This window comes from Salvia splendens, chromosome 4 (assembly GCF_004379255.2).
Source record: "Salvia splendens isolate huo1 chromosome 4, SspV2, whole genome shotgun sequence".
NCBI classification, from domain to species: domain Eukaryota; kingdom Viridiplantae; phylum Streptophyta; class Magnoliopsida; order Lamiales; family Lamiaceae; genus Salvia; species Salvia splendens.
In genome coordinates, this window is record NC_056035.1 from 17,691,689 (window position 1) to 17,719,653 (window position 27,965).

At 37.8% G+C, this 27,965-nt stretch overlaps 3 protein-coding genes across 11 annotated transcripts; 2 read left to right on the forward strand and 1 right to left on the reverse strand.

Moving 5' to 3' along the window:
* Positions 1-284: 284 nt before the first annotated feature.
* LOC121798938 (dihydrolipoyllysine-residue succinyltransferase component of 2-oxoglutarate dehydrogenase complex 2, mitochondrial-like) lies at positions 285-5,282 on the forward strand. Of its 8 annotated transcripts, none has more exons than XM_042198212.1 (15): positions 285-375; positions 527-619; positions 742-816; positions 1,037-1,094; positions 1,186-1,213; positions 1,676-1,746; positions 2,341-2,418; positions 2,521-2,576; positions 2,801-2,845; positions 2,939-3,205; positions 3,292-3,386; positions 3,872-3,962; positions 4,039-4,149; positions 4,514-4,708; positions 4,797-5,282. In XM_042198212.1, the coding sequence occupies exons 2-15, from the start codon at positions 533-535 to the stop codon at positions 4,986-4,988; spliced, it is 1,449 nt and encodes a 482-aa protein (XP_042054146.1). In that variant the 5' UTR covers positions 285-375; positions 527-532; the 3' UTR covers positions 4,989-5,282. The 8 variants fall into 8 exon arrangements, with proteins under 8 accessions (XP_042054146.1, XP_042054150.1, XP_042054149.1 ...); XM_042198216.1 differs by having other exon boundaries at positions 297-375; positions 549-619; XM_042198215.1 differs by having other exon boundaries at positions 306-464; positions 549-619.
* A 5,174-nt stretch (positions 5,283-10,456) lies between these two features.
* Positions 10,457-11,932, forward strand: LOC121798012 (protein CHLOROPLAST IMPORT APPARATUS 2-like). Its single transcript, XM_042196824.1, has 2 exons — positions 10,457-11,576; positions 11,724-11,932. The coding sequence occupies exons 1-2, from the start codon at positions 10,698-10,700 to the stop codon at positions 11,916-11,918; spliced, it is 1,074 nt and encodes a 357-aa protein (XP_042052758.1). The 5' UTR covers positions 10,457-10,697; the 3' UTR covers positions 11,919-11,932.
* Positions 11,933-14,944: 3,012 nt separating this feature from the next.
* LOC121798940 (pathogenesis-related homeodomain protein-like) lies at positions 14,945-20,252 on the reverse strand. 2 transcript variants are annotated; one of them, XM_042198220.1, is made up of 11 exons: positions 19,900-20,252; positions 18,892-19,428; positions 18,382-18,547; positions 18,033-18,156; positions 17,795-17,898; positions 17,366-17,710; positions 16,828-17,058; positions 16,661-16,750; positions 16,157-16,210; positions 15,664-15,888; positions 14,945-15,554 (listed from the first exon to the last, which is right to left on the reverse strand). In XM_042198220.1, exons 2-11 carry the CDS (start codon positions 19,392-19,394, stop codon positions 15,282-15,284), a joined length of 2,115 nt encoding a protein of 704 aa, XP_042054154.1. In that variant the 5' UTR covers positions 19,395-19,428; positions 19,900-20,252; the 3' UTR covers positions 14,945-15,281. The 2 variants fall into 2 exon arrangements, with proteins under 2 accessions (XP_042054154.1, XP_042054153.1); XM_042198219.1 differs by having other exon boundaries at positions 17,795-17,907; positions 19,900-20,251.
* Positions 20,253-27,965: the final 7,713 nt, after the last annotated feature.

The following is a 27,965-nucleotide window of genomic DNA, read 5'->3' on the forward strand; positions in this document are numbered from 1 at the left end:
TAAACACTCATATTAATGTGAATCTCATATCTACTATCACTATTTTTTACTAGCATTCTTATCTCTTACTTTACCAATTAAGTATTCACTAATTCTCGTACCATCCAAAATGTCATTTTTTTGTAACGGATAGAGTATTACATATCTACGTAAAAAAGAAAGTCTTTATTTAACAAATGGAGTAATTTTTATTCATTGTACTTAGCACAATTTTTTTTGTTTCAACTGCATAATTTTTTTTGTTTCAACTGCATAATTTTTTTTATCAATAGTCAATCAACAACTCGCAAAGGGCGAAGATCTTACTAGTATTTTGGAATTGTTCTCTCTCTTCACTTCATTACTTTTACCTTCATCCAATCAAACCCTAATCAGGTTACCTTCTCTCTTCTCTCGATTCCGCAGTAGTGCAGCATTGCATTCACGTAATCAATTCATCTTGAGATCTGTTACCTGGGTTGCCGGTGATGTTTATTTCAATTTTTATTAAGTCTTTTAATATCTTCTATGTTTTTTTTCCTGATAGATCATTATGTTCATTTTGCTAGTCGAAGAGATCGAAGGCGTCATGTTAGGTGCTTTAAGACGGAAAGCCGCTTCCGGCGCCTCATCTGCCTCGGTAAATTTTTTACTCTTTTACGCGCATGCAAATATTTCATTATGTAATTTCTCAGTGATATTCTGTTTTGCTTAATGGAAAAAGATGCTCGTGGGAACTCACTTGTGCACTTCGTGGATTAGGTTTGTGGAAAATCATTTTACAAGCTTAAGCCTGCAGGATCTGCCTCCCGGGTGAGCTCTGCAGTGGTGGAGGAGGTAATGTGATGGTTTCATTTAAATGCTGAATAATCAGATGTTATCACAAAAATGTGAAATCATGCATGTATAGTCTGCTTAAATCAATTATTTTAGTTATTGCACGTAAAGACATTGTGTCTGATTGTTGTGAAGTGTGCTATTCAATTGGGTTTAATTTTTTATTGAGATTTATTCACGACTATATCTAGCAGTCACTTATATTTAAGATGTTGAACAGATAAATTGCATAAGGGGGTTTGGCAATGTTCGAACTTTTTGTCACCTTCCTTCGGCTGGTATGAGTAGTTTCATTTTCTTTGCCCTCAAATGTCCAAATTACTCATTAGATGGGTTTTCACTAATTATTCATGCATCATATTTATACAGGGAAGACAATGTATTTGATGCCAAAAAGGTTAGTAGTCCAATATTTATTAATTTTACAAAATTTTCATACATTCTGGAGATTATACTATATGATGAATGCTAAGATAAAAATGGGTTTGGCATAATAAGGCCAACTAAAGAGATTAATTATAGTTTAAAATCAAACATAAGTTTGTTTAGGCTTATTAGGTACTATGATCATAGAAAACTGAGTTTAGTAACCAAATGTAATTGCAGAACAAGCCTCAATAAACTATACTCCTACTATTAAATTGATGTTGGAAATTAGTGATTATATCATAGAGAGTGCCATTATCCTCAAATGTATCCTCAAGATCAAGTGGTACAGTTGTCACTTGACTTCATATCCATTGGATTTTCTGGAAAAGGCATTATTTCACGTCCTACTGAAATATTTAGGAGGAATATGGATGTTAACTAGTTGGGGAAATTTGCCTCAGATGGATCTTATTTTCTGTTTTACTTGCAGGGAAGTACTGAACAGTTCCCTGAAGAATGTCAATTTGCAGAATGGGAGTAGGCCATTCAGTTCTGACAGTGGTATGGTATATACTTGGATGACCTTTACGATTGCCAGTGATTATGGACAAGCTTATCATGTTTCAGATGTATGCCCTTTTCTTAGGTTTGTGGCGCAATTAGATTTTGGCCTTCACAATTAGTATGATTATGAAAAGTAGGCTTTCAAACAATTATGAATTTAAGGACATAAATAATTTATCTGGAGCTAGCAAAAATAAGAATTGGAAAGGTGGGGTACTTAATGTAAATTAGTTTTGGAAAAGTTATATCGTTCTATTAGCTTATCTAGGACTCAGGCTTTGCCTTTTTAATGGAGTTGAAGGTGTTCCCTTGGTTAGCTCATCTGTACATGGTAGATGACATTTGCTACTTGATCTGCAGTGCCGGTTTCATTATATTATTTGCGTTATGGCCTTTAATTTTTTGGTATCCTGTTTGCTGTTTGTGTTTTTGGCCACCAAATTCCATCTATTGACTTGTATATAGTTTCAGAATTAAGATTGGGTATCGCCATGTAGATTGCTGGGAGTCACATTCAATGCATTTATTATTTATTATTTTATTCATTTCATGATCATGCTTGTAACTTGCTCCTTATTGATGCATAAGCAGATGGTGATGTTTTTGAAGCTGTTGTCCCTTTTATGGGTGAATCTATAACTGATGGTATTTTGGCAACATTCTTGAAAAGTATGTTTCTCTATAAATATTTATGACATCACTTTTTAGTTTTTTTAAAAAAATTTATTGTCATCTGATGGTGAATTTTTAACTGATCGATGTTCTGAGCAGAGCCCGGGGATAGAGTGGAAGTTGACGAGCCAATAGCTCAGATTGAAACAGACAAGGTACTCACTAATAGTGAACTCATAATAGTTCTCTACCATTTCCTGCAGCAGGATCGTCATCTGCTGTCACTCCCTGCTATTGATGATTCTGGATGGTAGCCTGACTTGTGTTCGCATATTTATATTGTGTTGCATATCCAGAGCTAAGAGAAGCAACTTTTTATAAGTGATTCTTCTCCAAGGTTCTTATCTCATATTTTCCATTTGTTTGCTCATCATTCCAGGTCACCATTGATGTCAATAGTCCTGAAGCTGGTGTGATCAAGGAGGTGCAGTTTCAAAAATTAGAATAGTACTTTATTCTCATTATCTGTTTTGTTACTTTGGGTGTTGAAGTTCTTTTTCTTATTGTCTGCTATTAGTTTGTAGCTAAGGAAGGAGACACCGTAGAACCTGGTACCAAGGTTGCTATAATATCAAAATCTGGTGAGGGTGCGACTCATGTTGCACCTTCTGATGAGAAACCATCCGAAAAATCTCCTTCTTCCCCATCACCTCCTGCGGAAGAGATAAAGGAGAAGCAAACACCTAAAGTTGAGACAAAACCTGCTGTAGCAAAGCCTAAAGGACCTCCTCCCAAACACTCTGCTAGTGAGCCCCAGCTGCCTCCTAAAGAAAGGGAAAGACGTGTATGTCCAAAGTTTTCACGTATTTGTATGGTGCCATTATAAATTTGTGATAAGTGGAGTTTGTAACATTATATGCTCTGGTGCAGGTGCCTATGACGAGGCTTAGGAAACGAGTTTCCACACGATTGAAGGATTCTCAAAACACATTCGCATTGCTGACAACATTCAATGAAGTTGACATGTGAGTTTACTCAGCTCCATGTGGTTTTAATTTGCTTAAGAAGGATATGGGTCTTTCATATATTTGTAATTTCTGTTACCTTTGTGGTTTAGTCAATCATATTGTCCTGTTCTAGCAAAACAAAAGTAAGGTATTTTTTGATGTTCTGCAAGAGAAATGCCCATATGAATATATGATGACGCGGCTATTACCAGTTATTTATCCTGCTGGTTACATGCTTTGTTTCAGTTTGTATCTGGATTTTGTCCAATTTTCTTATTTGTGCAAGTCACAGTGTTTGTATTGATTTCTGAGTTTATCTTGAACATTTGTATAAGCTGTTTCACCACTATCAATAGGGCTGCAACGGCTGCTCAACAATATTTGGAATATTTATCAACCAGTTGCTTGATTACCCTTTTCTGGAATCTAGATTTTTTATACCATATATTCCAATGTCCATGCAACATCTTTGACCACTAGACATTTGATTTGTCTTATATCAGGACTAATTTGATGAAACTTCGTTCTGACTACAAGGACGTTTTTGCTGAAAAACATGGTGTGAAGCTGGGTTTAATGTCTGGATTTGTTAAAGTATGCTGGAATTAATATAAGTATTTATTCTTATGCATGTTTCATGTTAAGTGAACTTTTTTTATTTGTATTTCAGGCAGCAATAAGTGCTTTGCAGAAGCAGCCAATAGTGAATGCTGTTATTGATGGAGATGATATCATTTACAGAGATTATGTAGATATTAGCATAGCCGTTGGTACCCCCAAGGCAAGATACCCCAATTTACTTAGAGATGAAACTTTGATACATTTAAATTTTGAAGTACAATGCCTGGAGTGTAACATAAATATCTATTTGCATGATGTGCATTTGAAGTAGGATTAGTGGTAATTCACTTCCATGGGTAGACATAGACAATGCATCCTTTTCAAGTTGGATACGCCACTCTATATCTTTACACATAATCTTGCTAGGAAGTTTTTGTTTTATGAAGCATATGAGGAAAGCTAACTTGGTTGGTTTCTGCATAAATTAATAGACTTGGCTTTACCTTCCCTCATATGCCTTTTGGTTACTCGTGAATTTATATGTTTTCTCAATCACTTGTTCTGAGAAATTTATATGTCATCAGGGTCTTGTTGTTCCGGTTCTTCGGAATGCTGAAAATATGAATTTTGCGGAGGTCGAGAAGGAGATTAATAACCTCGCCAAGAAAGCAAATGATGGCAGTATATCAATTGATGAGATGGCTGGGGGAACGCTTACCATATCAAATGGTGGTGTCTATGGAAGTCTTATTAGTACTCCCATCATCAACCCTCCTCAGGTTCATGCCTCTTCTGTCTTTTAACATGTTGGTTCTTCTCTAAAGTATAAGCACATATTCATTTAGTAATCGATTGTTGAAATTGTAGTCTGCTATCCTGGGAATGCACTCGATAGTGAGCCGCCCTATGGTGGTTGGAGGCAACATTGTTCCAAGACCCATGATGTACATTGCGCTCACATACGACCATAGACTGATTGATGGGAGAGAGGCCGTGTTCTTCTTGAGAAGAATCAAAGACGTGGTGGAAGACCCGCATAGACTGCTGTTGGATGTATGATGCAGCTTTGGACGTTGATGCATCAATGAGTTTGAGGTGGGCAAAATAAATGCACAATGTTGAAAGTTTTGCAGTTTTTGCTTATTGCTTCGTCTTTGAACGAAGATTGTCTTTCCATGCAGAGATTGTCCGAACACAAACAAACATTCACGTTTCTCCTCACTTTGGAACTCGTCATGTATACGGTTCTTGATTATTGAAAATTGGCCAAGTTGAAACATCACAATTTATTATTGAAAATTGTTTTGAATTGAAGTTTTTCATTTAGATAAGAATATAATTATTTTGTAGAAATGCTTTTCTTGGTTTTCCATTTTTATTTGTGGTGTTTGAATTGATGATATATTATCTATAGTCTTTAATATCACATGTTTGACTTGTTATTTAAAGCCACACTATAGTAGGCAATTCCAAAACTATCCTCTGTTTTTTTCTATATTTTCAAGGCTAGGGGCTATAATAGTAAATTTCACATAATTTAACATTGATATAGTGTTGCACATATTATTATCACTCAATTTTCAATGATAATAAAACACTTTTTTTTCAGCCTTAATTCAACGAGCTCTTTTTCATTGAACGGGCCAGATAGAAAATTTAACCAATATATCAAACACTGACCATGTATTTTAAATGTGCCTATCTATCTATTCAAACGCTTAAAAACTTCTCTTTTGGAAACGCCATGTACATGTTAGTGTATTTTTTTCACAAAATTAGTGATGTTTAGCAATTGCCCTATTTTAAATGGAACTAATAGCTGTATGATGAGTAAGCATAAAATCAAATTATATAATATATATACATGTTGGACTTTACTAATTAAATAACAATAATTTCTTAACCGGGGCCATAAATATTAAGAAAAGCGATTATACATTACTTAGATGTAAACCGTAAACATTTTTTTTTCAATTCAAAAAACTAATTCTCAATTGTCTTGTCTGTTCAATGGAACTGCGAAATTGCAAAAGACCGTAACATAAATCTATTAGACGATAAGAATTTATATGTAGAAGAGTAGTCAGTGAACTAATACCAAAATAAAATAGAGTACAATCTTAAAAAATAAAAATAAAACAGAGTATAATCATGATTTCATAAGAGCAAAGTACAGCAATTTATTTGTTATCGATATTTAAAGATCTTATTGCTAATCATTCAAATCGTCATAAACAAAAATAACTAACTCCCGGAGGTTAGAAGTAAAATGCCAATATCATATCATAAGATTAAAATTACTCAATGTTACAATACACGCAACAAATTGATATGTTTCAGCATGCATGCTTTGAAGAGGGAAGTATATATATTTATTAATAAGAAGATGTGTTTGGTCAAAAGTGCATTAAGTCTTAAGAAAAAGTTTATAATTAATGAAGTTAGATGGGGGAATAAGTCCGAATGAGAATGGGTGATAGATACATAGAATTATGGAAATGGTCTCAAATAAGTGAAATATATATAGAAGACATGAGAAGAAAGACACCATCCTTTAAAAGCATGGGGTCTTCTCTTTCAAAATTGTCCCTTAATTGGGTTATCTTCATTGGCAGTCTCAAAGTACCTAACTTTGTATCAAAACTCACCATTTTGTTTTTGTATCCGATGATGCATGGGAATGATATTCACTCCTAAACTCCATCTTACTTCTTACACACACACACATATGAACACCTCTAAATAAAAACGACATTCCTCTATTTGATTGAGAAAATAATAGATGCATTTTCCTTGCTAACTAGATGAGTACATGACCAATGTTCGTAATGTAGTTAATTTCACTGTATATCAGTAAATGTATCGACTTTATATGCTGAAAAACATGTTTTATGCTGCTCGTGTTCAAAAAGTTTAATTTTAACGCTTTTATCAGAAGAAATTTATTTCTTAATTAAATTCATAGATAATATTAAACTATTGAACAAGCAGTCTTTCTTCTAAATTATAGACTGGTCGATAGCCTCATGGTTACATAAGATCTCTCAGCCGATACGTTATAGAAGTAAATTATAGAAGTAAATTATCGACATTCTCAACCTAGATAGATGTGGACAATCTATCACAAACGGTTGTTGGTGTTGATCCGAAGTCACTTCCTATCTTGGATGACTAATAACACTAGAATGAGGTATAATACTGAATGTATCACTAAATACTTCTTGATGGTTTAAGTACGAGATTTCGGTTATTATTTATTTCTTAATCTATATATGCAACATTTAATATACAATGTTGGTTCTACACCTTTTTTACTTGTTAATATGTGTGGATTTTTTCATTACCCAGTATTCATGCCATCTTAGGCAGCGTGACCAACATACGAGAATGACTAATATTGTTAGTTTATAGAATCGTATTTGCACCGTAGTTGAATGGTAAATCAGTTAATCACGATAGTAACACAAATTAGAATTCTTTAAACACTTTAATTTAAGTGGGTAAATTAAATTAAGCCAATCAGTATTGGGATAAAATTTGTCCAAATCTTCCTCGATCCCTAACCAAGCCTAAAAGATGCTTTTGAATATGAGAAGAGAATCTGATCACACTATAATTGTATCCCAAGCATGTGATTATAAAATATTTAGGAAATCTTGAGAATGATAATTTAGAATTCTCTCTCATGACATTTTTTTCTACTCCAGGATTAGAAGTTTGATACTCCTCCATCATTCAAAAATTGACAAAATTGTACTTATATGACACAGATTTTAATGAGGCATTGATAAAGTAAAAGAGATGAAGAAAAAAAATAGTGAAAGTACGTAGTGTCAGTGGATTGTGCGGTCCACATTATTAATGATGTGTGTTTGTTCAAAACTTTCCTTATTTAGACTTTGTCTAATTTTAGGGATGACCCAAAATGAAAAAAACTAGTCTATTTTTTTGGGAACATATAGGAGTTTTATTGCCCACACAATAATCAAACTTTTGAGTAAGAATAAATTACTAGAAGATTTGAGGTCAAATCCAATTGGACTGATGGTAGTAGCAAGCCCTTGTCTACAAAGAAAAGATCAGCATAAAAAAGGTAATCTTTGATCCAAAGGAGTATGCATGTGCCTATTTATCTGGTCTATTGCTTGTCAAATTGCGTTCTAGATTAGATATTAATTTCATGAATGAATTTCAGAAATGATCATATAAGATCCTCTGTAACAAGAATCTTCAAAATATACGCCGAAAAATGACCATGGAAAAAAATATATGGAATAGTGTTATTTTACCGATGCTATAAGTCCTCAATTAGCCGCATTTTTCATGTTTAAAATTGATAAATTATTGAATATTATTAAGTTGGAAGAACAAGAGATAAATTAATTGAATAAAAAAATAATAACTAGTTGGATGACCTAAGTCTTGTAAATATTATCTAAGAGTACTTAATCCAAATCATAGGGTAGAGAATATTGTATGCAATAAGATAAGGGGCAACAAAATCACGAGAAAACTACTTTTGTGGCCAACTTCGAATTCCCAACCAATTTTTATTTTTAACCTCTTCTAAGGATGCCCTACACCTATTCAATTTATCTACCTCGGTTTTGCCCTTATTGCATCCTATTCACAAGTAATAAAATTATGAGAGAATTCATTCAATAAATCTCACATGTATCACTAGTGTAAAAAAATCCTCACATATATTGTCTTAAACAATCAATTTAATCTTTCTTGAGGACCAATGATTGCACTACTCCAAGTTGCCTTAGGGTTTAGGGTTATGTAAATATTAAAATTGAAAATGTTTGATATTTACTAATATGATAGGTTGAGATATTTAAAAAAGTACTTCAGCCAAAGAACATAAACCCTGACAAATTGGCTTGTTTCTAAAATCTGCGCATATATATATTGGTATATACTATACTCTCCAATTTTAAAATACTTTCTGGATATTTTTTCTTTCTCCAATAGGTTTAGAATTAAATCATATAAAACGTACACGCATTTTGAATATTTTTTTGGAACTATACTTCCAATCAATGTACTAGTTGGTTTCAAACTCATTGAAATTCACCCATTTGTACATACTTATTTTTATCTTGATAGACTCATCAATCACTATGGTGAACCGGAATAAAATCTAGAAAATCAAAGTTGAAAATAACATGAGATAAGTAAGTTTGAAATATCAAAAAATCACAAGCACTATAGTCTATAGATAATGGGTTTAGAAACGTAATACTAATATAATCAAAATCCTCTGAACAAAAAGAGCATAACGTGTAAGTAAATAATGCCACACACTTCAAATCATTGCATTGCATCCAAAATCCACCTCTTCCCTTTTTCTAGATTCCCGTGAGAAAGGTTTGTCCACATCAGCACTCACAATCTCGCCAGCCAATGGTATCGCTCCATCTCATCAGATAATATATCCCATTCTTTTATTTGGATCTCCGATGATAGAATTAATTCAGTAAAAAACCCATCCCACCATCATCAGATTTGGGATTATGCTTCTAGTTACATAATTGCCCTTTTCTACTAAACCACATCCTCACTCTAATCAGTGCCGGACCAAATATTTATCGATATGAACTGAAATTTCTAAATTTTATTTTAAAGTGTATATTTGAGTAATGTAGATAATTTGTAGGGACTTTTACCCTATAATTAACACTAAATATGAATAAATAATTAATAGAAAAAAGTAAAAAATATATAAAATTCATTGAGGGCTTAAGCCCCTGCCCTTGGGTCCGCCCATGACTCTAATACTCCCTCCTATCATGTCCTTCCATAGTAGTTGATTCATTTTGTCATTTTGGTACGTTCCATAGTGATAGAGTCATTTCATTTTTTTTAGTAAAAGTCAACATATTTCTTCTCACTTGCTTTACTCTCTCTTATTTTATTTTTTCTTCATCTTTCTACCTTTTTTCATTTCCTACTTTATTATTCCTTTATGTAACTCACATAACACAATTTTTCTTAAATCGCGTGCCAAAAAGAAACGTCTCCACTACTATGAAACGGATGGAACAATAATTAAATGGACATTGAGCGCCTAATATCACGAAACTTTCTAAAAGTTTATTTTTTCATACGAACTTTAAACTTGACATATAATATCATAAACTTTTATATTTGCTGCATTTTCATCATCGGCTATAAAATCCGAATACATTTCACTTACCATCACAACACGTCGGATATGGTTATCAGATAGTTATGTGACCCCCTAGAATGCAGATATGATTATCTATCTCATTTTAATATAGTCGGATCTTGTCATCAGTGATAAAATGCAACAACCATATAAGTTTGTGATATTATATGTGAAATTTAAAGTTCGTGTGAAAAAAACAAACTTTTGAAAAGTTTCGTGATATTAAGTGTGAAGGGCCTTTTCGGTAAAGTAAAAGTAAAGTGAGAAAACAAATATTGTGGTCCATCACCATTCACAGAAGCCAAAGCATGGTCTCTTGCTACCCTCTAATCCGGTCATCCCCATTCGCCATAAGAGGTGTGTTTTGTTGTGCACTGTAATTACAGATAACAGTCTTCCTCTATCCCACCTCTCCCGTGACTTATTACTACTCAATATAACTACTACTTTAGATATTTCTCAACCAAATTCATTCATTCATTCCTCAACTCAACTTCAATTCAACTACACCACCTTTTCTCAAAGCAAACAAGTTTTGTTTGTGAATTCGAAATTGATGAGGTGAAAAAAACAGAGGTTTTTAGACAAGAAGAATGTCGTCGTCTTGTTTGAGCAGAGCATACAGATTAGAGGCGCTCGACCTCGACATTATAAAATCCCCTTCCTCGACTTGGATTTCCAGCTCTTCCTCTCCTTCTTCCACGCTATCAGAGTCCACCACCTGCAACAGCAACACCAACTCCGTCTCCACGAGGAAGCCGCGCACCCCTCGCAAGCGCCCCAACCAGACCTACAACGAGGCGGCTGCAATTCTCTCCACTGCCTACCCCAAGATCTTCCCGGCCGCCAAGCCGGGAAACTCCCGCGGCGGCGCATTCTCCTTCGAGCCCTCCGAGCTGCTCATGCCGCTCCGGCAGGTGGACACGTGGCGGCTGCTTCTCGACCTCGATCTCGAGAAGCCGGTCGACATCAAGGGGCTGAGCGCGCTCGAGAAGCCGGGCCTCAGCCTCCCCGAGATATCGAACTCGTCGCGGTGTGAAGAAGACGAGGAGGAGTTCGATGCGGAGTCGATTTTGGAGGAGGAGATTGGGGGCGGGATTGAGAGCATATTGGGGAATCTTGAAATGGATAATAAGGAAAATGATGCTCCTGTGAATAACACGTTTTGCTATGGATATCCGGTGGGATTGGGATTGGAATCGAGGGCGATGAGGGGAGCGGATGAGTGGTGGAAGTTCCCTTGCGTTAATGTGGTTGATGTGAATCCGAATGTTGCAATTGCTGGTGGCAAGAAAAAGAAGAAGGTGGAAATCAAGAAAGTGGAAGAAGAAGAAGAAGAAACAGAGGACTCTGTTTCTGCTGAGCCGAATGCGGGGATGCTCGGCCTCAGATTGAACTATGACGGCGTCGCGCGCGCTTGGTCGGATAAGCCGTGGCCGTTCTCCGAGGAGTCCTCGGAGTCCGACGTTCGGGTAAGTTAATGTCAATCGCTTAATCTTTTGATTTGAATGGTTTAGCAAATTAAAAAGGTCAACGAATTTTTTTTTTTTTAAAAGATACGGAATGTTTGTTTACATAGTATTAGAATATTCTGAAAAAATGAGGGAATAATAATGCAGGCAAGATTGGGGCGGATAGAGCTGTTTTCGGAGAAGGGGGGAGTGAGAGAGGCGAGTGTGCAGCGCTACAAGGAGAAGAGGCGAACGCGCCTCTTCTCGAAGAAAATACGATACCAAGTCCGCAAAGTCAATGCGGATCGTCGCCCTAGAATGAAGGGGCGGTTTGTTAGAACGCCCACTGATTCTGATGATTAGACCTCTTTTTTCTTTCTTTTTTCTAATAATTATTTAGGGCATTAGCAATGGGGCGCCCTAAGGCGCGCCCTAAGGCGCGCCCTATGGCGCGCCACGTCAGCAGTTTTATCCTCCTACCTCCCCACCTGCAGTGGGGCGCCCTAAGGCGCGCCCTAAGGCGCGCCCTATGGCGCGCCACATCATCATTTTATTTATTTGTTTAATTGATTTAAATGTTTTCAACTAACAATTAATAACGAGTAAATAAAAAGGTCGAAATAACAAACGGGGACACATTAATAAAAAAAGAAGTTACACCGTTCAACTTACAAAAAAAAAAACTAAGTCGGTGCAATTCCCAACTTCCGACGCAGTTCATCTATCAATGCCCGGAGGTATTCGGCTTCGTCGGGGTCGGTACACTTCTTGAGGGCCTTGTGCGTCTCCAACAACGTCCTCGCCATCGACGCTGTCGCCAACGACGAATACACTTCGGCTGCCTGGGGCGGGAGCATTTCCGGGAGCGGAGGTGGGGTTGCAGCGGTCGAGGATGAGGTCGCGGCCGCCTTCCCTTTGGCCTTCGCAGCCTTGACGCCGGGAGGACGTCGGGAGGACATCGGTGTGCCGGAACCGCTGTCGTCCACGTACAACCGGTTGAGGTCAACCGGTTGATTGCCGCTGCCGCTGCTCGTGTAACCACCAACTTCGGTGGTCTTCATCCTCTTTGGCGCACTAGTGTGCAGAATTCCACCTTGGAATTTCTGCTTGTCCCTCAAAAGCGTCCAGATGGCCTCGTGCTTGAACTCGCCGAACATCGACCGGTACGACAATATCGCTTTAGCACGCACGTCTTCCCAGCTCTCGCCGCTCCCCTGTGCCCGCGCGCACTTCTCGAACTCCGCCGCGTACAAGTTCACTTGCTTCTTCACTTGATCCCAGTGCTTGCGGAGTTGCTCACGCTTGCGCTTGTACGCGTTCGGCGGCTTGGCCGCATTGTAGAGGTCGGCGATGCGCTCCCAGTACGCGAACTGCCTCTGGTTGTTCGCGAATATCGGATCTTCCGATATATCTACCCAACACCGGGCCAAAATGAGAGTTTCCTCGTCGGTGTAGTTTGTACGACCGGGGGCGTACTCATCGCAATCACCGGGAGGCGGCAACTTCTGCGCCCGCTGCCGGTTCCGCTTCTTTTTGGCTGGGGCGGAAGCGGTCGCGGCGGGGTCGGGATCGGCCGCTGCGGCGTCACGTCGGGAGGGGGCGACTGGTCGGGTTGGAGACGGCTCCATGTCCGACAACCCATACGAGTCCGTACTGAAATCGGGATCGTATTGGGCGTTGGTGTCGAACGAACGATATTGGCCGGGTTCTGTACCCGGCCAACGCGCATCTCCACTAAACATAGGACTATTTGGACTTGAAGCCATTTCGTAGTAATTATGTAAATGTAAGTTTCGAAAGTGAAATTGTGAAATGAAATGTAAAACGAATGAACTCTATTTATAAAACAACCAAACCGCGTGCCATCGTCCGCGACCTATCGTCCGTGTACGCCACAATGGGGAGGACGATGGCGCGCCCGATGCCTATCGTCCGCAGCCATCGTCCGTGTACGCCACAATGGGGCGGACGATGGCGCGGACGATAGGCATCGGGCGCGCCATCCTCCGCGCCCTTAGTATCGGCCGCGACGATCGTCCGCGACCTATCGTCCGTATCCGCAATGGGCGCGGACGATCGATGGCGCGGACGATGCGCGCCATCGGGCGTGCCATCGTCCGCCCATTGCGGATGGCCTTACACTGGAACTGCATATATGATGAAGCTCCATGAGTGGCAATGACTAGTGAAGGAGTAGTAGATGAAATTGCTAGTCTTAGTTTTTCTGCTTTTTCCCAAAATTTTGGCCCCCAACTTTAGTTTGTATTCCCATTTTACTACCATAAACAAGTGTGATTCAACCAAGACATAGATTGCATTTTTCACTTATTTATAGTACTACTATAAGATTTTTCCCTTCTCTATCATTATATTCATTATTTCCAGATTTGGTTAATTTGTGTGTACGCTTTAAATTGATTACATTAAATGTAAACTTCGAAATTAGGCGGGTGAAAAAAAAACAAAAAAAACTCTGAAAATTAGGCTTTATCTGCAGCAGTGCTCCGAAATAGAAAATCATTTAAACATTGCCATATGGTCAAATATAAAAGATAGGTCATGCCTTTTAAAAACAAAATTATAAATTTTACAATTGTCTCTTTTGCATTAAAAACTGATGTGACAGTCAATTTTAAACACGTATTAACATGTACAGTATTATCATAAGGAAGAGAATGTAACTAACATGATTATATTTCCAAGTGTTTAAAATCGGTTGCCACATCCTTAAATAACATATATCACTGAAATTGAGGCAAATGTTACAACTGAGAAAATACAAACTTCATGATTTTATAATTCAGTTTTTGTAAAGTGTGGGATGGACTAGAATTTGATGTGGTATTTGGCAATGTGTTCTTAGAATTTATTAATAGATGTATTATTTACATATTTGAAAGAGCATGTTTTTGAGTCCATTTTAGACATTTCCAAAACAACGTGATGTCGGGAGCATCTCGACCATCCAATTTCCAAATTAAGCGATTAGTTTTGTTTCATCATCACAAATTCTCATGCTCAGGTGGAGCTGAGTGTGTGTAACCTTGTTCACCTATCGTTTATTTATAGTAACTATCTAACTATATCATTCTTTTTTCTAGAATGACAACTTTAATAATTTTTTCAAAGATGACCAGCCCATTCGTTTATTTATTCCTATTTTCCACACGATTTTAATATATTTTGATGAAATAATACACGTCTGACTCCAGTAAATAACATCATTATTCAAGTTGCTTGGTTTTCGTTCGAGGTAATGCCAGTAAACAAGTAAACTGCTACTACTATTGTCCAAAAATGGGGGTACTTTTTATTGCTGGTCACTGGCCATAAAGAGTAGACTGGTTACCCAGAAAACAAAGATCTAGATATGGACAATAATAGTAATATAAATATGCCTAAAGCTGTAAGCTTTACAGGTGAATAGCATGTATTCAGCCAACATAGTAGGGTGTAACAAAAGAATTGGAAATAACAAGATTACACCACTATAACTAAAAAACTTCATCTGTTACTATATTAATTCATTGCTGATTTTCATCTGATAATACATCATGGCCGGACACAAATATCTACAACTACAGCACAAGTCTTGAGATGCTATCTATTCACCAAAAGCAAATGACTCTTATCTCTCTAATTGCAGAGAAACAGGCATATTGCAGAAAAATATTATGCAAAAAGTGTCTAATAATAATTTCAAAAAAAAGTAAAAAAAAAATATGGTCACATTTTCTCCTTTAATTCTGCTATTGGTACAAAAAGAACAGAAAAGTCACCTGAGTTATTACCCTTGGCTTTACCTAATCTCAAGCATGGAAGTTCAAGGAGACGTCGATGCAGTATCTCTATCCTGCTCTTGATTTCACAGAGCCTTTTCATCTTGCTTTCTGCTTCCAACATACAACCCCTGCTTTTGCAATTCAGCTTCTTCTTGGCTTCTTTCGCTTTGTCTCTTAGATGTTTCAGGCTCACGTCATCACCAAGATCCACACTCATCTGACAGCGGCAAATTTCAATGAGTAAGATGCCCGTGATTTTATATCCATGAAAATTATATTCCATAGAACAAGAATCAGAGATGCAGTTGTACATAAAGGAATAATACCTGGTTTCTGCCTGATGATTGTAACAATGGTTTCTGTCGCTGCTTTATCTTATTAGAATGGTTCAGCAAGTGGGTATTTCTTCTTTGAAGAAACCCTTTTGAAACCTTAGTCTTTGCTGATGCAGTATTGTTCCTTGATGGGATTTGATCCCAGACACCCTCCTTTGTATCTGATGAGGATTCCTTTTGAATACCAGGGCTAACTGGAACTTCTGCGCTTCCGGTCTGTTCAAAGTCATTGCTAATCAATTATTCCAACTTCAGATCTAAATATGCATGCTTAATACACGTATAATGATTTCACTCAAGACATGACATACAACTGCTATTCCTTCATTAAAAAAAACAGAAGATAAAATGGTTTGGTTTGTATTATATCCAGTTAGACCACCAACACTAGAAGACTTAATGATTTGGCAGCCCAAATAAAGGACAAAAAAAAGAAAGTTAAACAGCAACAATTTATATACTGGGAGCTTAAACAGATACTTACGTGCTTTCTCGCTTTCAATGCTAGGTACCGTGCATTCTTGAACCATTTGTTCACCTACAAGTACAAACGAAAAAATATGTAAATTGTGGATCATGCATAGCCGACAGTAAACTCTGTGCATCTACATATGTCTATTCTGATGGATCAATGTCTGGCATGCCAGTATATTAGTTGGCATAAGGATTAGTAGTCTCTTTTGCCTCTTCTTTGTGGATACTCTGATTTCCTCACAGGTGTAATTAGTAACTGGCATGCAATAATACACACAATAACATCACACATGTTCAATAGTACGATTAATTATCTTATTTCATTATTCAGACTACTTAGCAAGCTGTGATGAACTTCATGTTAGCTAGCATAAATGTATTGGAAAAATGATGAAGTCAGCAAACATAAACAATTTTGGCAAATAGATGTTGTTTATGAACTTCGTCTGAAATTTGTATTATCCCCTTTTCATTTGTTCAAATCTAAATCTTTCCAAATATAACAAGGCATTACCTTCTCAAATTCTAGGCCTAGCTGCTTTGAAAGACTCACTCTCAAAGCTCTTTCTGGAAGTTCATTCTCAGCAAAAACAAGTCTAAGCTTCTGAAGAAAATAATAACAAACAATGAGCATACCTGGTGAATTGATCATACTTACCAAGAAAACAGAAGCAATGTTACCTCGACTGCATCATGTGGGAGTCTGAAAATTGGTCTTTTCATCTTCTCGGTCAACTGTTTCTCTTTCAAATCTGAAAGAGTTTCCACACACAATTTGTTATCAGTTTCACCTAGAGTTATCAAAGTGCAGGCAGCATTACTCTCCGTTGTTTTCCGCTTCTTTTTGGTGGGACCCCAGTCTTCATCTTCACTGATTTGTTCACTTTCAGTAGCATTCTTTCCAAACATTTCCTAAAGACAATGGGGCAAAATCACATGCCTGACAATATGGTTTCTAGATTTCTTATATATTTATGAGAGGTAGATGAAAAATATCAAGATTTCAAATAATGTTCTCACTCATGCATGTGCTTAATGGTTGAAGACATAGATTTCAACTTGTGATTCAAACAAGCAAAAGAAAATCATTCAAGATTTCAAAAAAAACAAACCCACATCCCCTTCAAAGAATTCAATGAATAAATAAGTCTTCCTTATCTTCAAGATAACAGATTTTCAGAATAAGTATAGCTGTGTAGAGTAAATCTTGATTCCTTACATTGTATAGCTTGATATAGTCGACAGCTGCTCTCTGTCTAGGATGGGGTACAACTTCACCATTCTGGATCTCATCAGAATCTCCTCCAATTAACTCCAGAGTTTCACCAAAAGATCTATTGCTTCTAACTTCAAATTTTCCATCTTCATCCTCAAGCGAACCCAGGAAACTGGAACTATACCGAGAAGCATCAGATTCGGATGTAGACATATTGCCACTGCAACTGCGTTCATTTCTATCTGGATCATAGTCATCATCTTCAGAATCATCGGATGGCCATTCCTCTTCTTGAAATAACACAGAATTTGCACCATCTGGTAATGCAGCCTCGTCCTTGAAAACATCCTGTTACAATGCAAGATGGCACTGTATCAGACTATGGACAATGCTTGTGTAAATATCTAGGCGACTGGTTATAGAACATCCTACTTGCCAACTACTATCCAGGGGAAAATGAGTCCCAAGGTGAGCATTTGTTGCTTCCAGTATCTCTGTCTTCTTCTTACAAAATTTGCAAAACCACCCTTCATCCCCTGGAGGAACTGGCAACATGGCTAACTTCACATGTAGTTCACAAAGAAATACAGAGTTGTGGCATATGCTACTGTAAAGGTACAAAATCCAACCTATTGATTAATCTACAGTAAACAATAAAAATATAGCTCACTATTTTCGGTAGACAATGGAGGATCCATGCACTCTTGGTGAAAAGCACGGTTGCATGTCCCATCACAAAGAATAATGTCATTATCTGGGAGCTCTTCACGCAACTTACATTTGGCACAGATTATCTGAGCATTAAAAAAAACCATGAATCCTGACAGATTATTTAGGGAAAATGCTATGTAGGAAAGCATATAAAGGATTTTGCTAAAGAGATTATTTACTTCCAAATATGACAAAGAGTAACTATATATGCTTAATGGATTATGGTTCGGCAGTCAAGATATCAGTTGCTAAACATATATGAACACCATATATCCCGTCAAATTATATGAAGAGAGAAAAGGGCTGACATGTTCATGGTGCATAGATCCATCAGGAGCAACTGCTGCATCATTTATACGCCCATCCGAACTTAGCAAATCCAATTGATGAATGGCTTCACGAATCCCAAGTTTGCACTTCAATATCTGTTGTTCAGCTCTTTGTAGTTCTTTCTCTGGTTTAATCTTTTCTCGGCTGGAAGGAAAAAATCACTTCATGTAAGTAGAATGCAGCACGTGCCAATGAGAAAAATATGAGATAAAAAAGTATAGTCTGATGGAATTGATCCTGAACAAATTTAAGATGCAGCTGACTTTTCCCATGAAGGAAACCAATTTTACTTCCAAATCAATACAAAAAAAATGTTTCAGCAGTACACTATCCATTCTTCAAATATCACCCAAACCTTCTCCAACTTAAAACTACTCACCCCCTAAGGCTAACATAATAGTTTGATTGCAGGATATACAGCAACACATAAAGAACTGCATCCACAAGTTGGCAGTTTAGATTAAAAACAAAGGGGCGTGATTATATACCTCTGACCTTTCCAACCTTCTGTTGAGTATGCATCAATTAGATTCTGCTCCAGCTTCACTTTTATTAATAGGTATCTTGTCCTCCTTTGCAAGCGAGAAGCTTCGTCAAGCTCCACATTGTTTTTCTTCTTCTTTTTCCTTCTCTTTGATTTCCGTGAGTTCTCATCTTTATCATTGGCTTTATTAGCATTAGTAGATTTATCTTTCAGACAACTGTAAGATGGTTGCTTCTTGAAGGTTTTGGTCCTATTCAAAATGGTTTTCTTGACAACCTTTCTCCTCTTGAAGCTCACATCTCCATCATCTTTTCTTGAGCTCTTGCTTTTACACTTAGATAAGGATGAGTAAACCTTGATGCCGGATTTTATTTCTCGAGCTTTACTTTTAGATTTTGAAGAGTGGCCCTTGTTTTGGGGTTTTAGTTCTCGTTTCAAGCTTTCCAAAGTTCTTTCATCATCTTCCACATTCAACTTCTTACGAGTTGTTTTGGCCGCCCCGGGCATATTGAATATACGATATGAAGTATCAGCATCAAAACTGAGCATTCATACAAAGATAAACAGACATGAGCAAGCTCAATCAAACAAGTAGACTTCAGCTTCAGTTAATCGTACCAAAGGAAAAACAGACATGAGTAAGATCAATAGAAACTAATAAACTTCATCATCAGAATATAGGAAGGAAGCAGAAAACTTTTTTACAATAAATATATCCAATTCTTGGCAAAAACCCCATTTACCCCTTTCACTTCAACCAAAAACCCCCAATTCGATAGCTACGACACGATCACCTAGATAATGACCTACTCTGGATCAGCAATCAAATTCCAAACATTTGATCAGGCACAGAGAATTGAAATTACCTTGGATATCATCATACAGAGAAAAGAAACGCACAGCAATTCAACAAACCCCGAAAAATACTATTCAAGATTTCCAACCAAAATGCTCAAGATAATAAATACTACTCATGTTCAAACAGCTAGTGGAGCAGGAAAGAACTGGTCACCTCAGGAAAAAACAGAGAATGAGAGATCTGCAAAAGCGAGCGGAGGCTCATGCAATGACCGGTGCGGGAAACATAGAATTCAAACGGATACTGGAGAACTATGAGAAACGAAAAATCTTAAATCATGACTAGAATTGATAAACTGATTGATATGATGTGCATTAGGGAAACTGTGTTGAAATATTTGAATACAGTTGAATCTGGTGCAGAGAAAACAAGTCGCCGGCGCTATGAATGTTCACGGCCAGCCAACCGTCTTTATTGTGTGTGTTCAACCGCAACTTATATAGAGGCACACGACACCAAAATTATACTCCAAAATCCTAACATATAAAGAATTGAAGGGTTATACATTTCAGTCGTCAAGTTTGTTACTAGTAACACACCTCTTTACCCAATATATTTCTTTCCAAAATGGAAAAAAAATATATATATATTTTATTAAAATTAACTCTGTTTAAATCTTTTGATATTTAAAAAAAAAGCAGCAAATACGCATCAACAATATAGAATTATAATATAAATAAACATTGTATAAACAATATTAATAGTAGAATAAAAAGTGGAGTACCTGCAATTGTTCACAGTTTGTGACTCTAAACACAATAACATTGACTATAGCTAAAGACAGATCTATTAAAATAAAAGTGAACAAGGGATTGATCATTTTTTTTCGCTCAAACAAGGGACTTTTTTTTTTGTTAATTGTCATTGTGTACAACAGAGGCAAAGAAAATTGCTACAGTTCAAATCTGAATGATAATCTTGGATCAGTAGGGTGTTAATGATATCAAATGAACCAATATTTTATGACCTTGATTATTACCACTCGACACTTTGAATTCCAAAACCCGATCACCTGAATGTAACAACTAACAAGCCATCTTGTGCTATTCATGGTCTATATTTATTAACAACACCACTAGAGTATCAACCTTGATACGATCGTCGAAGTCGCGTCAAAGGTTTCACTCAAGACGTGAACCATGAATAGATTGGAGCCCCAAGAAGAGGGCAAAGTCATGCCAAGAAGCTAAGTTGCAGTTGGAGCAAGATTCAAATAATAATCGGATGAAGATGACATCCAAACTCTCTACAAAGACTACCATTGTCTTCATCTTCACAAGAGTTTCGCGCGAGTACCTCGTCGCCTCAATTGGAGTCGGATGGAGAGAGTTATGACCTACGAGAGTCGCACATTGAAGCGTCCTGAAAACAACAAGAATACACAATGGAGAAAGCAAGATTAAACATTGTTGCAAATAGAATGGGGAAGCTCAAGCTACTGTTTCATTAAAATTGATCCAAAATGCTCAAAGTGCCGTTATATATATGCGGCATAGGAAACATCTAGAACTCTACCATAATCCATCTAGTACAAGTTAAAAATAAGATTACAAAGTTAATCATAACAAACTCTGCTAATCTACTTCCTTCTTTAATCCCTTTAGCACCACGTCTCTCCAAGTACATTCATGGTCCCGCATCTTAGCTGTGAGCATGGGTACAGTCACGAGCTGAGCTCGTGAGGTGTTGGCTCGTGCGATGACAGCTTGCTGGGAGCTGTCACTTGTCTTTTCTCGTGTACGACTTTCAAGTGAATTCCTCACATGCATATCTTCACTTTTCTCATGCAACAAGGCTTGGTTGATCAAGCCATCGGTTTGGTTGATCAAGCCATCTCCTTCAACACGCTTTATCGATGGCTTGATCAAGCCATCTCCTTCAACACGCTTGATCAAGTCATCAGCTAGGTTGATCTTGAGACTTCTAACATCCCCCCTCAACCCGAGGGAAGCTAATGAAACCACACCGAGTCTGTTCCGTAGCTTCAAGAAAGGTTGTTGGCTCAGAGGCTTAGTGAAGATATCGGCCACTTGATCATGAGTAGGAACATGCCTGAGTTCAAGAGCCTTGTTGAGCACTTTATCTCTTGCAAAATGAATGTCAAGCTCAATATGCTTGGTCCTTGCATGGAGAACAGGGTTAGAAGCCAGAGCCATGACACTTAAGTTGTCAACCCAGATTACAGGAGCAGGTTTAATAGGTAACTTTAATTCACTAGAGTAGACTGAAGCTAAGCTACCTCAGTTGCAGCATGAGCTAAGCTCCTGTACTCAGCCTCTGTGCAAGAGCGAGCTACAACGGTTTGTTTCTTCACACACCAAGAGATGAGGCTTCTGCAAAAATAAGTGCAGAAGCCAGTAGTAGATCGCCTATCATCAAGGTCTGCTGCCCAATCTGAATCAGAGAAGGAAAATAGAAGACCATTTGATGGAAGAATTTGAATTCCAAAATCCAAAGTACCTGATAGATATCTCAAGATACGTTTGACAGCTCTCCAGTGAGTATCAAGTGGGGAAGCCATGTATTGGCTCACCTTGTTTACAGCATAGTTTATGTCAGGGCGGGTGATGGCTGCATATTGGAGAGCTCCAACAATACTTCTGTAGAATTTGGCATCAGATACTGGGGAACCAATGGTTTTACTGCGCTCACAACTAGAGACCATAGGAGTGGGGCAGCCCTTTGCACCAGTCATGTTGGCCTTTTTCAATAGATCCCTGATGTAAGATGACTGACATAGATGAAGACCATGCTCAGTCTTGATGATTTCAACACCAAGAAAAAGACTAACTTCACCAAGATCTTTGAGAGAGAAATGAACATTGAGCTGATTAATGACCTTCTTAATAGCAAGAGGGCAGTTACATGTGATGAGCATATCATCTACATAAATCAAGAGATAGATAGTTTCAAGACCAGTTTTTCTGATAAACATTGAGGCATCTGCTCTAGACTGATTGAATCCAAGGGAAAGAAGCACTGAGTGGATGGTGAAGAACCAAGATCTGGAGGATTGTTTGAGCCCATAAATAGCTTTGTTCAATTTACAAGGTGATGCCCCCCTTGCTCGAAACCAAGAGGCTGCCTCATATAAATGTCTTCTTTCAACACACCATTAAGAAATGCATTGTTAACATCAATTCCAACCAAAAGAGACAGCAATGGTGAGAATCAACCTGATAGTTGCTGGTTTGACTACTGGACTAAAGGTCTCAGTAAAATCAAAACTAGGTTGTTGAGAGAAGCCTTGAGCTACAAGTCTAGCTTTGTGTCTAGCAATCTCCCAGAAAGATGAAGTTTTAGCTTGAATATCCAGGTACAGCCAACAAGATTCTTGCCAGGAGGAAGAGTAGTTAAGAACCAAGTCTTGTTCTTAAGAAGTGCAATAAACTCAGCTTGCATAGCTGCCTTCCAAGCAGGGAAATGAAGGGCTTCTTGAGCAGATTTGGGGGTTATGTGGAAAGAAGAAACAAGCAGATTATAAATTTTAGGTTTAAAAATCCCAGATTTGGATCTTGTGGTCATGTGATGTTGGCTAGAAACAAGATCCATGGCAGCGTCACCACCTGAAGCTGCAGCAGATGACTGATTATCAGAGACTGAGACAGAAGGAGAATGTGAGTGTTGATCATTTCTGTGAAGGAGAAAATCTGAAGAATTATGAGAAGGAGAGTTATCAGAATCATCAGAGTGAGCAGTGGGAGTTGGTGGAGAGTGAGGTGGAGGAGAGTTGGGAGTGGCAGGAAGAACATCACTTTGAGCTGGAGGGATCAACACTGATGGAGAAAAACATGAGTTGTCTGTGATTTCAGATGGAAAAAGTGAAAGATAGGGGAAAACTCTTTCATCAAAAATAACATCCCTAGACACTATTACTCTTCCATCTGGAAGAACAGGCTTATAGCCTTTGTGAGATCCACTATATCCCAGAAAAACTGACTTCACAGATCTGTTTTCAAGCTTATGATCATTATATGGCCTGATAAGTGGAAAGCATAGGCATCCGAAAACTCTCAAAGCTGAGTAATTTGGTTTCTTGGAATACAACTTCTGGAAAGGAGAGACATTACCAATGACCTTGGATGGCATCCTGTTGATCAAAAAGACAGCTGAAACAAAGGCGTCATCCCAGAAAGTGTTTGGAAGTGAAGATTGAACCAGGAGAGTGAGTTCAGTCTCCACAATATGCCTATGTTTTCTCTCTGCCAAACCATTTTGTTGAGGAGTATAGGGTCATGAGACTCTATGTGAAATACCATTCTCCTTAAAAAATGAAGTTAAGCTTTAAAATTCCTGTAACGCCCCACTTTTCGAACCCTAAAGTACTTGTATTTATTGCTTTTAATGTTCAAAGTCCGTGGATTAATGATCGAATGGAATTATTGTAGGGTACTTTCGTGACCTAATTTTTAGTTGGAATTTTGACTGGGTCAACTTTGTGGAATATGTGACGTGGCTGCTTTGAATAATTGACGTGTGGTGAAATTAAATGTTTGTGAATAATTCATAATTTATTATGAAGGCTAGAAATTTGTGAAGTAAATCACAATGCGAATTTTAAAAAAAAATTCCTTTCCGTGAGGAATATTTATTGGACTCAAATCTGTGTTTGATCCGATGAATTAAATTGGGTAAATAGTATAAAAATCCAGTCCGTGATAAATAAATTGTGGGCTGCATAATTTAATTAAAATACAAAGGACAGTGAATTAAACAAATTAAATTAAATCTTCTTCCTGTTGACTTGCTCACCAAGTCGATAATTCAATTAAATTAAAGATTCTCAGATATTTCCCTCCTCCGTAATGAGATATTCCTCCTCCGTGAACTGCAAATAAATACCAAATATATAAAAAGAAAAAGAACAAAAATAAGAGAATTCGAAAACCCTCCCCTCAACCCACGTAAAAACCGTTTCTCCCCTCACCCCTAAATCTCTCCCGCATCCAAACCAAATCATCTCCCTCTGCATTATACACGACACAATCAAATTTCTTCTATACATTCTCTGCAACAAGGAAAAAACAAGTTTCATTCTTTCAACTCCTACTCAAGGTAATCCTGCTGAATTTCTTTCTATTGTACATGATTTGAAACCAACTCACTTACCTTTCTCCCGGCAGAAACCGAGAACCAAAGTCGACAGAGGGAGCTACCTGTTGTTCTTTTGAAATCTATTGAAGGTATACACCTCTCCCATCCAAATTTCCAATTTCATACTACTGTATCCATATATTTTACACCCTATTGTTGCCACAATCTGTGATATATCTCCTAATCGAATGAATCGAAGCAAACTAAACTAAAGAAACAAGTTTTAATTCACGAAATCAAATAAAGAACTTACCTTCGGGGAGGAAATCGGGGCAGAATCGGGGGCTGACCGGAGGAAGCACCTCCCGGCAGCGAAGGCGGCGTCAGGTGCAGCGGCTGGAGACGGCTCACGGCGACGGAGCTGCGGCGCGGTCGGCAGCAGCTCTTCCCGACGGCAGCAGCAGCTCCTCCTGGCGACAGCAGCCTCTCCCCCGATGAGCAGTAGCAGCAGTGGCTCGGCCGAACGGCGGCAGACGCGCCCAGCAGCGGCCGACGGCGGAGGTGGAAGGCGACGCCGGATCGGATTCCGTCAGGTGTCGAGCTAGAGAGAAGAAGAGGGTGAGAGGAGAGAGAGAGTATGAGACGAGAAAGATGGGGGATGGAGTATACTTGATTTTGGGCTTTTGTTTTTTATTTGGGATTGGGCCTCAACAAAATAAATTGGATGTTTGGGCTTTACAATTTTAATTGAAGATATAAGGTGGAGAAAATAATTAAGTCAAGGGCTTTTAATTAAATCTTTGGGCCAATAACTAATTAAATGCTTGAGTAAAAATTAAATTACTTGTAGGGAATTATTTTGTTGATTCTCGGAATAATTCGATGCACAAATAATTTTCCCTAAGTTTCGAAATAAATATATTGCGAGGGAAGATATTTTCGAAGATTAATTCATGTGCTTAATAAAATCTTGGGATCTAATTCGATATCATTAATAAAATACTAGGAGCCAACGGAGGAAATTAGGGGCGTAAGCGGCCGCCGAATAATCGAAAAAAACGATATAAATAACTTCGCTTAGGACGCATGCATTTTTACTTATTAATTTGAAAGTATGTTGATTTATGTGTACACCTATGGTAGATCGTGTGCTAGCGTACGGGCTGGCCGGTCTAGTGACTTGGTTTGTGGCCACATTCCAAGTCATGTATTGGCAGATATGGTAAACGTCTATGGGAAAATGACTGATCAGTCGACTTTTACAATGGGAAATGATTTTGAGTGCCTCGGGCCTTTCTAAAGCTAAACCCCGATGGTTACTTATGTATGGCATGATAAATAATATTTTTATTGAAAATGTTTTCGGCAAGAACCCACTGAGTATATTTTATAGTACTCAGCCCTGCATGTGTTTTCCCTATGTGCAGGTTGAGCGGCGACGAGCAATTGGTGGTGTTGAGCAATTTAAACTTTGAAGCATGGTTTGGTTAGTTGTGAACTACGAGTGTCATTGTGTCTCCACACATGACGTCACTCTTTCTCTTGAACGCTTCCGCTGAGACATTGTTTTTACTCATCATTCATTTAGCTTTGAACCTAATTATTTGGGTAATGTCAACCTCTTGGCTTTTTTTTATTAAATATTAATTGTTGGTCAAACTCTTTATTGAAACCCTAGTTCCCTTCGTCTGTTTATTAATTTCTTTTAATCACGATCGCCCATATTTATTAACCCTAAAGGGCGGTCGTGACAGTTTGGTATCAGAGCCTCAGTTTCTTTCCGCTCTGGACCCAAGAGTCTTTTTGAGTTGTAGTCTACCCTTGTATCGATAGACTAAAGTGTTAAACGTCAAAGGCTCAACACCACAACTCGTCACGCCCAACCACGAAAGAAGAGGTAAGAATATTTTGGCGACTTTTGAAATGAATTACTGAAATTTTTGAAATTCGATGGAAAAATGGTTCCTTGAGAAAATGGCAAGTTTGGGCCTATTGGAAATTTAAAGTAAATGCTCTATGGCTTTTGGAAAATGATGTGGTCATATGAGACGTGAGACACTATGGGAGTATGTGATTGAATGTGTTGAATGTGGTAAATATTGAAGTGTGAATATGAATGCATGCTTGAGGCGGAGATTTGTTATTACATGTCTGAGCTGCGAATGTAACTTGAAGGACATACATGTTGATTACTTGAGCGGCAAATTATTATTTTTATGCCTATGTGGTCGAAATTGCATGATTACGAAACTGTGAATGCAAAGCATGATGAGTGCAAAGTTACAAATTTGTGATTGTGATAAAGATGTCCATGAACTGTATGATTTACGAAATGTGATTCCATGGACGATGGATTGACTGAGTTACTATTTTAAATATTAATATACGCTGGATGAAATGCTATGGAATGCCAAATGGTTTATATGGATAAACATGTTTGACTGCGCAATATATGAATGACGTTTTATGTGATGATAATTCATGATTGATGAAGTACGAGGTATTGTATAGAATCATTGTGAAAGTGAAATATGGAATTTTGAACTTCGTTGCAAATGTAGAATCCATATGAAGTTTGAATTAAGCAATGATCGAATATATGTATAAGTATGAGACTATGAACTATGTCTGGAAAACATAGAGTGCCTAAGAAGTATGCTAGGCCGAACGTGCTCGAACACAGTTGTAAACTGATAACTACAATATCACTTTCCTGAGTGATGGGACAAACGAAAACATGTACTTCGAACTAGACGGAATATTGTAATTGCCTATTGTCTTCCCTGGATGATAAGAACAAAACGAAAGGAAGTTTCTAACGAGATCAAGACAAGAAGAAATGTTAGGTGATGTATCCTTACAACGACGAGATTTTGTGCATGCAATCAAATAAAGTGAATGCAATCGTGCATAACATGTTAATGCGACGACGCGTTATAAATATGACAACACTTATGACACGTTAAGGCCGGGAGGGTTATTACCATGTTTTATTGAGAATGACCGCTATGGCGTGCCAAAAACAATATGAAGGTGTGATCTTCAAGGACAGTTAATTGCTGTAACGACACCAATAATCTTGACTTCGAATCTAGAGTTTTCGAGAACGCATCTATTATCTTCGGGAAATGACGGAGTGCTACCTTTGTAGCTAGAATGGACGAATTTAATTGACAGTACTTACT